Source organism: Marmota marmota, unplaced genomic scaffold (assembly GCF_001458135.2).
Source record: "Marmota marmota marmota unplaced genomic scaffold, marMar, whole genome shotgun sequence".
In the NCBI taxonomy this organism is placed as follows: domain Eukaryota; kingdom Metazoa; phylum Chordata; class Mammalia; order Rodentia; family Sciuridae; genus Marmota; species Marmota marmota.
In genome coordinates, this window is record NW_026000169.1 from 3,353,077 (window position 1) to 3,364,919 (window position 11,843).

The following is an 11,843-nucleotide window of genomic DNA, read 5'->3' on the forward strand; positions in this document are numbered from 1 at the left end:
GAAAAGAGCACAGTTCTTGAACAGTATTTTTCAAAGCTTAACCTCATGTTTTAACAACCCCAGATGACTCAGGTTTCTGGCTTTCTTGTTTGCTGGTTAGCTTTCAATAACTGAATTGAGAAAAACGAGAGGTGGAAAAATCCCCCAACAGGTCAACCAGTTCATTTACTTAAAGAAATTAGCATGTAATGTAATCACTGCATATGTCAATGTACTTAAGGAGGGGTAGGGGACTCCATCTTCAAATCAGAGATTTTGAGTTCAATTCCAGCCCTAGGATGAATTTGAAGCCTATCAAGAGAGGTTCCCAGGGGCTGGGGCTGGGGCTCAGTGGTAGAGCGCTTGCTTAGCATGTGAGAGGCACTGGGTTCAAGTTTCAGCACCACATACAAATAAATAAATAATTAAAAAAATAAAAAAAAGAGTGAGGTTCCCATATCTTACTTCTGCTTTCTATTACTCAAAATATATGGAGTCACAAATTGAACAATTAAGCCATGACATATTCTGACAAAATTTGGAATGTGAAGCTATCAAGGTGAGTAGAGAAAAGAAGAGGCAACTGCAAGACTGGAAAATGCTAGTATCAGGTTCTTTATACCCCCATGTTGACCAGTGTTAGGATATGGGCTGCTTCTGGAAAGGAAAGCGACTGCAGCAAAGTGACTCCCTTTAGCTAAGGACCCTTTAAGGAAAGGGACTGAGGCAGTGGAGAGCCACCAGCTTTTGGCCTCTGAGGGAAGGAGCATATTAGCCTTGGAGCAGGGATCTGGGGAGTGCGACACAATGTCCATTACAGTCTATACTGGATTACCTTTATTCAAAATGTTCCAGAAACAGGTTCTCCGGGTTTCTGGTTGGTCTCTTCTCCTGGAATCTTTTTTTGTGCGTGTGTGTGTGTGTGTGTGTGTGTGTGTGCTTGGGGATTTGAACCTAGGGCCTCATGCATGCCAGGCAAGCACATTATCACTGAGCCACATCCCCAGCTCTGGAAAAAAATTCCTAATGGAGAGGTTCTAGAGACACTTTCTGGATATTGTGGTTGTTTCATGGAAATGTATTTTCCAGTGTTAGTGTAAAAATGATTTCCTCTTTCCAGGTTGTATAACTTCACCTTTGGTAGAGTCTCAAGTTGGAGGTCTACTTCATGCCTAGGGGATAGCCAGAACACTTGTGGAGGTCAGTGGGACCACTATAGCTCCTGCTGCTGCCTCTGGCTGCAGGGCCATTACCAATATATGTTGTTTCATTCTGAAACCTACCCATTCTGCACTTCCCTCCCTCTTAGCACATCTGGTGGCACTGGTGCCTAACTTGGTAAAAGAGATAGAGTCCCATTTCTGACTGTTGTGAGTTCCTGGTCACTATGCCCTTTTTAGATCATGGCTGACAGACTTGTTCATTTATTTTCATGATTGGGCTGAGAAGTATCAAAAGAGGCTCCAGTTGATTATCTCGGCTCCAAATGCATTTACCATGCTTATATGGTACTACAGAAGTGTTCTTCTGATGAACATGCTCAACTACTCTTGTTGGGAAGATGACCCCTTTATTTATCTGCTGTTTTCCTAGTGTGACGGGCCTGAAGTTACTGGGAAGCTTCTAGGGCTTAAATGAGAATTGTCCTATTTCCCATGGTGAATATGTTTCTTCTATATGAACTGGTATATATACACCAACAGATTAGGATTGCAGAGATATAAAAATATAGATTATTCATGTGCATTAAAATGATGATAAGTGAATAATTTCTGCTTCTACACCTTAGTTCTCAGACCCACATATTCTAGCTTTCATTAGAGTTCTGTATTATGACAAGTTCTGTATTACGGCAACCTAGAATAGAAGTATTAAAATTGAAGAATTGAAGGAAAGGCTAGTACTGATTGGTAATTAAGGCACTCAAGAAGTCAGAATAGCTTTTCTCCCTTTTAGCTGTGCTGGGCCAGCAGGTCTATATTGAGCCACAGACATGAGTCCCTATTCTGCAGAATGGAGTTTGTTGAAGTTGTCAAGAATAAGGCCTACTGAAAGAGATATCAAGTGAAATTTAGAAGAAGATGAGAGGAAAAAAATTATTACTATGCTACAGACACTTGGTGATCCAGGGAAAAATAAGTACATGCTCAAAAACAGGATGACTGTTCTTGTAATTAACAGAAATATCATTTGTCAGATTACTTATGACCATATAGGAGGGGATATGATAGCCTGCACAGCATATGCACGTGAACTACCAAAATATAGTGTGAAAGTTGGCCTAATAGATTATGCTGTAGGATATTGTATTGGCCTGTTGCTGGCCTGCAGGCTTCTCAGTAGGTTTGGCATGGACAAGATCTATGAAGGTCACGTGGAGCTGACTGGAGACAAATACAATGTGGAAAGCAATGATGGTCAACCTGGTGCCTTCACCTGCTATTTGCATTCAGGCTTTCCCAGAACTACAACTGGCAATAAAGAGTTTTGGGGCCCTAAGGGGCTAGTCTATCCCTCACAGTACCAAACAATTCCATGGGTATGATTCTGAAAACAAGGAGTTCAGTGCAGAAGTACATCAGAAACACATCAGGGGTCAGAATGTTGCAGATGATATGCATTATCTAATGGAAGAAGGTGAAGATGTTTACAAGAAACAATTCTCTCAGTACATAAAGAACAAAGTTACTCCAGACACAATGAAGGAGATTTACAAGAAAGCTCCTTCTACTATATGCGAGAATCCAGTCTATGAGAAGAAACCCAAGAGAAGTTAATAAGAAGAGGTGGAAACATTCCCAAATGTCCTTTCCATAGAAGAAGGATCAGGTGGCCCAAAAGAAGGTGAGCTTCCTCAGAGGTCAGGAATGGGCTGCTGTGAGCTAAACCAAACAGGTTTTTCTGTGAAGATTTTTCAGATAAAGACAATAAATAAACTTATTGAGCAAGAAAAAAAAAAAAGAAAGAAAAAAAAATCAGATAAAGCAATAGATTACTTAAAGTTTCCATTCATTAAACAGTTAAGGGTAAGGATGAAAATGGTGCTCAAGAATGCTACTGCCACTGTTACCAAATAAGAATTTAGGTTAAGCTTCATTCTCATGTGGATTACTTTGGCTGCAAGAATTCCAAATCCAGTTGAGTATAAAACTAAGTCATGAATTTTCTTAAACTAAAATACACTTTCCTGGCCCAGTCTTTTATGAAAACAGATACTTGGTCAGCATAGTTAGACATGGCCCAGTAGTGGAGAGAGGAAGAGTAGAGTGGGTACAAATTGGCCCATGCTGTGGGTTCTGGTTGGCTCTAAGTCTAGCTGTCAGCTCTTCATAGTCAATGATAATTGCTCAGGGTATAACTAGAAATCCCCAAAGAGAGATTTCTTGTATTTCTAAATATTCAGAGATATAATAGTGGTACATTATGATAGAAAGTGACAATAGAAATAGCTAACATTTATTGAGCACTTACTCTGTGCCAGGCAGTGTTTCATGCATTTGCATGTATTAATTTATTTAATATTGGCAACAACTATGAATAAGGTACTAGAATAATCTTATTTTGTAGATTAAAAAAACATAAGAAAACTAAGGCCTATAATAGAAGGAAAAGTAGGCCCAAATCTTCATCATGTCAGATTAGGCCCTGACTTCCTAAACAAGACTCTTAAAGTGCAAGAAATAAAATCAAGAATCAATAAATGGGATGGATTCAAACTAAAAAGCTTCTTCTAAGCAGAAGAAATAATCAGTGATGTGAAAAAAAGAGCCTGAATAGTGGAAGAATATCTTTACCACATGCACATCAGATAGAGCACTAATCTCTAGGTTATATAAAGAACTCAAAAATTTTAACTCCAAAAAAAAACAAAAACCAAAAAACCCAATCAATAAATGGCTAAGGAACTGAATAGACACTTCTCAGAAGAAGATATATAAGTGATCAACAAATATTTGAAAAAGTGTTCAACACCTTTAGTAATTAGAGAATTTCAAATCAAACTACTCTAAGATTTAATCTTACTCCAGTCAGAATGGCAGTTATCAAGAATACAAGCAATAATAAGTGTTGGTGAGGATATGGAGAAAAAGGTACACTCATACATTGCTAGTGGCACCTCAAATTGGTACAACCAATCTAGAAAGCAGTATGGAGATTCTTTAGAAAACTTGGGATGGAACCACTATTTTATCAAGCTATCCCACTCTTCAGTCTTTACCCAAAGGACTTAAAATCAGTTATACTATAGTGATGCAGCCACATCAATGTCTATAGCAGCTCAATTCACAATAGCTTTAAACTATAGAAGCAATCTAGATGCTCTTCAATAGATGAATGGACAAAGAAACTGTGGTATATATACACAATGGAATATTACTCAGCATTAAAAGGGAATAAAATTATGGCATTTGCAGATAAATGGATGGAGATGCAGAATATCACGTTAAGCTAAGTAAGCTAATCCCCCAAAACTAAAAGCTGAATGTTTTCTCTTATTAGTGGATGCTGATCCATAATGAAGGAGGGGGGGGGCATTGGAAGAATGGAGGAACTTTGGATTGGGCAAAGGGGAGGGTGGGGAAGGGAGAGGGCAGGAAAGATGGTGGAATGAGACTGGCATCATTACCCTAGGTACATGTATGATTGCACCAATGGTACAACTCTACATTGTGTACAACCAGAGAATTGAAATGTTGTGCTTCAGTTGTGTACAATGAATTGAAATGCATTCTCCTGTCATGTATAATAAAGTAAAACAAATTAAAAAAAAAAGAAAACTAAGGCCCAGTGAAATTTATTAGCATGTCCTAATTGACACAGTTCTAAGTAGTAAATCTTGGGTAAAAACTACCTCCAAAAGCTTTATTCTCAAATTCTTTCCTAAGAAGCTAAATTGCTTTTATGGATAGTAGTATAGTACTGTGTTTAAACACTCTATGGTTTTTCAGGGTGAAGTACTCCAGGAAAAGCCTTACCAAGATGGTGAAAGGATTAGAAAAAAAAGATTCATGACTTATCATTTCATGTGTTTTCAGTCTGAAAAACCAGGATATAGAAAATAAAATCACAGTGCTGACAAGATAGACAGAAAAATTTTGACTTGAGGTGGGAACTGCATTAAGTAAAGCTTCATAAGATTGGAAAGTGTGCCACTGGGAGACTGGTAAAAATATATGGGATCTTTGTACATATCCCTTTAAAAAGTTGGATTAAAAATCTAAGGAATTAGATTTTATTAGGCCCATACAAACAAATTTCTTAAGAGTATTACATGCTCCTTGAAGGGTCAGTTTGCCTCTAAGTCCTCAATTGTAAAATGAGGAGGCTGAATTAGACTATTTCTGAACTATGTTCCAACTCAAAAACTGTAACTCTATCACTGTGTGATGATAAAAATAAGAGATGTGGAGGTAGAAAACCTTGGTCTCACTGCTTACTACTTGAATGACCATCATAGATTTGGTTCCCTGAGAAACAGACTCTAAGAGATTTGTGTGCAGGTGGTTTATTGGGGAACAACATAAGAAGAGAGTTTGAGAAGTAGGCTGAGTAGAGTGGGCATTTGAACTATGATGTAATTGTAATAAATGTTTCATCCATTTTTTTAATGGGGAAACTCTGTAACTGGGATAACCATTTAAAATAGTCCTGCCTGAATTAATAGGCTTTTTAGCCAAGGTAGGATCTCAGGTTTGAAATTTACCCTCCCCCAGAAACAACTGATAAAACAGAAAGTACATATGGAAAAATAGTTTTCAAGACCCTGACATCAAGCAGTGAAGGATGAGCCTATGTGAGATAAGAAATTCAAAAGTAAGTTCTGGCCTGGTGTCATCTTTTATTAAATAGTGGGAAAGTTGGGCTGGCATGAATTTAGGTCTAGGATTATTGCCTGTTCCTACCATCCAATCATGGGTGCTATACTGAGAGGGTGTTACCTTAGTGTGGGGAAATAATTATGTCTATATTAAATACTGATCTGGTCTCATTTAAAAGCAAGACTTAAAAGAATCAAGCTTTTCCTAAGCAATTTGACCAAATCCTAGAGCAAAATTTAAGAACACAAGCACATCCAGCACACAAAAATGTAAACTTACCAATGTCTAACATCAAGTAAAAGATGACCAATAATTCAGACAAGTAGAAAATTGTGATCCATGAAAGTAGAACAATCAATCAGAATCAGTCCAGAACTGACACAGATATTAGAATTAGCATATGAGGACATTAAAATAGTTATTATAACTATATCAAAGATATTTAAAAAGACAAGTAGAAATATGGAAGATATAAAAATATTCAAGTCAATCTTATAGTGATGAAAAATAGTGTCTGAGATTAATAGACCTTAGAGGAGAATAGTAAATTAGATATTGCCGAAGAGAAGTTTAAAGAACCTCATAGTATGTTAATAGAAAGTGTCAAAAATGAAATGGAGAATAAAATATCACAAAATAAAAATAGCATCAGGGAGTTATGGGATTACTTCAAATGGCCAAATATACAAGTCACTGAAGCCTCCAAAGGAGAAAAAGGGGAAACATTTGAAGAAATAATTGCTAAAAAGTTTCTAAATTTAGTACAATCTAATAAGCCTCAAGAACAAGAAAAAGAAGTAAAACCACACCAAAGTGCCTCATGATCAATTTTATTAAAGCCAATAATAATACAAAAAATCTTAAAGCAGCCAGAGATAAAAAACATGGTAGTATTGAGGAACGAAGGTATGAATGACAATACATTTTACATCAGAAACAATGCAAAGTAGAAAACAGTGGAATAACATTTTAAAGAACTGAAAGAAAAAGCTGGGAACTTTGAATTTGATATACAGTGAAAAATATTTTTCAAAAATGAAGGCAAACTAACCACAACAACAACAACAACAAAAGAATTCAGCAGAACTGCATCACAAGATATGTTAAAGGAAGTTCTTCAGACAGAAGGGAAATGGCCCCAGATAGAAATCTGAATGTGTACTAGAAGTAGAAACTACACAGATACATGTATGTGATATTTTTCTGTTTATCTAAATGTTTTAAAAATAATTGGCTGTTTAAAGCAAGATTATAAAAATGTATTATAAAATGTACAGCATATATCAAAGCAAAAAAATGGGGTATTTAAGCTATGTAAATATGATATGATTATTGATAAAGTAAGTTTAAGTCTATCATCTTGCCATTTGTTTTCCATTTTATCATTTTTCTTCATTTTACATCTTTCTAGTTTACTGATACAGAGGGCACTTTTTTTTTTACCTTGATGTATAAAAGATAAACAACAAATGGAGTGAACCCTATAATTGTCACATGAACAGTTAGAAAATCCTGTAAAACACAAAATAGGAAACAGTCGTTCACTAATCCCAATGTAAAGAGGGTCTAGTAAATTGTGGTTGGGTCAGTGCCTTCTAGGTTTTATTTATTTATTTATTTTCTATATAATTGTGCTTCTAACCAACACTAGAGGCAAGATTAACAGAATCTCCTATTCTGGGTTAGGTGGACCATGGTTCAACTATCTCAGCATTTTCCCAGAAGAAATCAGATTCACAAAATGAAACTTATCAAATCAGAAGTTTATTATGTAAAACTACACATCTTAACACACTGCACTTTCACGACTGACAACTCTGGGGACAGGAAGGAGGGGTGCAGCCAGACAAGAGATTATATAGAAAATGAGCATCGTGTATGTGTCTTTGTATTTCAGTAATGCTACTGCAAGGGGATATAAAACCAGGCTTCAGACTCCAGAACAAAAGAGACATTTTTTCCCCATCTCATTTGGTCCCTCGACGCTGTCTAAAGTAGCGATTGTAGGCAGCATTGTATCCGTACATCGTGGCATAGCGTTCGCACAGTCTGAAGTCATCACAGGCTTCCCGATTGATCTCATAGGCAGGCTTGCTGCGCTCTCGGACCCTGGAAAAGCAGAAAGAGGCCCAATTTGAGAGGCACAAAGAAAGCCAGGAAATAAGAAAGAGGAAAAGTGAAAAAAAGAGAGTACGGGGAATATTGGAGAGAGCCATTTCCCCCAATGTGAAGAGACATTTGCAGAATAGGGAGGGAAGGCAGAACAGTTTTATTTATTTACATATTTTAAATGAAAACAGAACTATTCTCTCTGTCCTTTCCCTCCTCCTTCTCTCTCTTCATCTTTCATAAGAGTCTTCTAGCTATTCAGTTGTTTTCTGTAGACTGGCTTGAAATCAAAGAATTTTAAGACATAATTAAATATCTATGATGAACTCTGTGATAAAACCCTTTTTCTCACTCTAATCAGACAGGTGATGCTACGCTGTAAAATATACAATATACTTGTAGAGACCCTCAACAAGTTCTGTTACCCACCTTTCTTGGGCTTTAGCTCTCCATCTCTGCTGTGGGGACATAAAGGTGTTAGCGTTCCTTCTGTTAATGAAGGGATCTGAAAACAGAAAAATAAATGAATACAACTTTAGGAAAACAGTAGCTGAAAATATTTTTATGAATATCCCATACAAATTTATTTGAAAGGAAATACATTTCTTTTTTAATATGTATTTTCTTCTTTATATATGACAGCAGAATGCATTATAATTCTTATTACACATATAGAGCACAATTTTCCACATCTCTGGTTGTATACACAGTATATTCACACCAATTCATGTCTTCATAACTGTACTTTGGATAATAATGATCATCACATTCCACCATCATTAATAACCCCATGTCCCCTCCCTTCCCCTCCCACCCCTCTGCCCTATCTAGAGTTCATCTATTCCTCCCATGCTCCCAATAAACTTCTTATTTCTCATAAATTCATTGAACTTTATGTCATCAGAGATAGGCCAAAGTCAAAGCAGAGGATAAAGCCTATTCCATAAACTGCCTGAGCCAAATAAATAACTCATTTAAGTGTCTTAGAGACTTGTCACACAGGCCACAGAATTTTTCTTTGGTTCGTCTTTGGCAATGACTTTGCCTTTCTTGCTTTTGGTAAATCCTACTCTCTGTGTTTTTAATTTATTTGAGGAGAAATTTTCTCTGTCCTCAGGACTTAGAAAACATAACTTAGATTACCATTACTGAGCAGTTTAAACACTAAAAATAATGAACAAATACCACACTCAGTCTTTGTAAGTCCAGATATTCAACAGCATTCAACTTAAAGCTGACACCATAGTCTGTCAGCGGACTTGGCCTTCCACTCTGTACTTTACCATTTGTCATTTGTCCTAGTTTTCCATTTGTGTGGTGGATGTGGTGCCAACTTAAAATTTCCAAATGAGATCGTATGGCTCCTAAGCATGTTGAATGCAGTTTAAATGTCATATTATACTATTCCAAGCTTTAAATATTGCTCATTTGGTGGTTTTTTACAGTCATTGGATTTTTATATTTTCTTTAGTTTTCCAAAGGAGGCCCTCTTTGTCCTCCTTGTTATGTCTTACCAGTTTGTTTATTTAAAAACAGGGAGAAAATTCTTTAATGCAGGAAATTTAAAATTAGGAAGTCAAGTATTCACTTACTAATTTCATAGGATTCCATGCTTTCATGGGATTCTGGAATTAAAAAAAAAAGATTTCATTATATAAGTTTTCAGACACTGCAATGGTCTAAATTAAGGATAGATGGAGAGGAAAGAATCAAAAAATATGAAGAATATATTTAGCCATGTGGTTAATACAAATTTCAGGAATCTAGGATTTATGAGCTGTTTCCCTAGCTCTGTCCTTGCTGTGGACATCTCTATCCTTGTTTATCTGATGTCGAAAGAGGTAGTAGCCTGTCTTGGCTAAGATTTCCCAAGTTCTATGAGGTCTTAAGTAAAATAAGACATGTTAGGTGCTGTACAGAAGTCTCCAGAGTGCTTTCTCTTCTGATTTATTCAGAGCCTGTTTGAGAATTGGGTCAAGGAAGTTACAGGGAATATAGGAAACAGCCAGGCCTCTCCAGGCAGGAGAGCTCCAGAGCTCTTGCTCTGCTGGGCTTTACCAGGACAAGTTTCTAAGAGGTTCTGTAAGCCTCATAGGAATGTGTGTTAAATTGGCAGCTGCAGAAACCACTGGATCCAGAGAAAACTTGTACGGGGCACAATGCCAATGCAGAGGATGTCAAAGCAGAAGATTCTTCTTTCTACTGCTCTCCTGAGCACAGCAGGTAAATCTGACAATAAAAGGCATAAATATATACATCTCTATATATGTGCAAATTAGTTTTCTTGAAAACTTAAAAAGGGCATGACAAAATAAATCTCCTTATGCAGAAAATTTGTGAATAATTTCAAGGGTGAGGAGCAGAATGCTTAGCGTTGTTAATGCAATTTAGGCTTAAACCTGCTAAAAGATCCAGGTAATTGAAGCAGAATTATGTAAACAGTTTCACTTGAAATTTCCTTCTATACTTTTTGCATAAACACAGTTATATTTAACAACATAGAAACCAGAAAAAAAATTATTCATTTTTTGACAAGAGAAGTTACAAAATAGATTTTTTCCCCCTGGAATTCTTTAAATGTAAAACTGCTTTAAAATTAATTCACTGAACAAATGTAGCAAGTTCATGACATTGTCCTGTCCCCAGAAAGGGTTGTACTTAGTATTTCCTGTGCAAACTGGTTTTCCTAAAGGTAAAAAATTCAACCAATATCTTTAAGCCATCAATCCCAAAGTCTAAATCCATAGCCTTAAAAATGAGAGCACAGGGGCTGGGAATTTGATATCTTCTTCCTAAAATATCTAAGTTTCTAGGTGTACCACTGAAAGGATTTAACTGTTAAGTTCTTATAAGTGCCTGGATATTTTACAATATAAAATAGACTTGTTGGAACTGATTGGTATCCCCTGAGACTCAGAGAGAAAAGGAGAGGAAAAGTGGAAGTAAACAGAAGTCAGAGGCAGGAAAGGAAAAAGAGAGACAGCAGGGAGGGTTTCTCACCATAACACAAAGTTGCCACCGCTAAGGCAGCCACAATGGTGAGAAGCAGCAGGCTCTTCATGGTCTCTTGGGCGTGCTGTGGGTGGGTCTCTGTCTTGCACAGCAGCAGTAGGCAGAGGCTCCTACAGGCTGTTAGGGAAAGCCTGAGGGGTTTTTATAAGAATTGGATCAGCTGAAAGGGGAGGAACAAGTGGGAGGGGGCTGGAAAATGTGGAGGCGGGTTGGCACTAAACTAACACTGGGACTTTTCCCAAATATTCATTCCTTCCAGATATTATCTACTCAGAGTGGGCAGTTTTCCCTCATTCCTGGTCCTGGCTGTGCTACAGCAGGATGCTGCCCTGGTGAAGAAGTTGTGGACACCCTATGTTTGGGGCCAGGCCTGGGCAGAGATCCACAAAGAGGGGAGTTGCCACAAACAAATGTTTGCTTTTCTAATTTCTTCTCTGATCTACCCTCCTGGCCCTGACTGCTGGCCTTTGGGGCTTGATTCACAGACAGAGCCACAGTGTTCTGTTTGTTCCCTAGATGGAGGAGTAGGACAGGTCCCTGGGGGGAAAAGAACCTCACTTCCTAACTGGCTACAACTTAGACATCTTCACAGTAGGGCTGAATTACCAATCCTAGACCCCATGCACCTTTTGCATTTTTCCAAGGGCTCAGCTGGCTAGCCAGAGATCCCAGAGATCTCATCAGTTCTGTTTGTTAAATTAGCTCCCTTGTAACTTATCCAGTTTTGTGATGCTAGTCCAAACCTGTGAGGTAATGTTCTCTTAGGCTGATATCCTTGATGGAGAAAGTGCAACAAGGAGAAGAGGGTTCTCATTTTCTGAAAACAATGTATTGCTAATTAATTCAAGAGGCTTTTAGTGAGTGGCAGAGAAGGTGCAAAGTACTTGGTTAGATGCTGTGTGGGGGCTACAAACAAGACACACC

At 37.5% G+C, this 11,843-nt stretch overlaps 1 protein-coding gene and 1 pseudogene across 1 annotated transcript; one reads left to right on the forward strand and one right to left on the reverse strand.

Moving 5' to 3' along the window:
• Positions 1 to 1,983: 1,983 nt before the first annotated feature.
• LOC107152757 lies at positions 1,984 to 2,947 on the forward strand (annotated as a pseudogene).
• Positions 2,948 to 7,540: 4,593 nt separating this feature from the next.
• On the reverse strand, positions 7,541 to 11,062 carry LOC107152696 (matrix Gla protein). Its single transcript, XM_015498196.2, has 4 exons — positions 10,908 to 11,062; positions 9,500 to 9,532; positions 8,337 to 8,412; positions 7,541 to 7,907 (listed from the first exon to the last, which is right to left on the reverse strand). Exons 1-4 carry the CDS (start codon positions 10,966 to 10,968, stop codon positions 7,766 to 7,768), a joined length of 312 nt encoding a protein of 103 aa, XP_015353682.1. The 5' UTR covers positions 10,969 to 11,062; the 3' UTR covers positions 7,541 to 7,765.
• Between the last annotated feature and the right edge of the window lie 781 nt (positions 11,063 to 11,843).

Bases quoted from the DNA above. Each gene is read 5' to 3' on its own strand.
- LOC107152696 (XM_015498196.2), bottom strand. From the start codon at position 10,968: ATGAAGAGCCTGCTGCTTCTCACCATTGTGGCTGCCTTAGCGGTGGCA. The intron at 9,533-10,907 runs GTGAGAAACCCT...TTTTAATTCCAG, and splicing joins GGTGGCAACTTTGTGTTATG to AATCCCATGAAAGCATGGAA. The intron at 7,908-8,336 runs GTGGGTAACAGA...CTGCTTTTCCAG, and splicing joins AGAGCTAAAGCCCAAGAAAG to GGTCCGAGAGCGCAGCAAGC.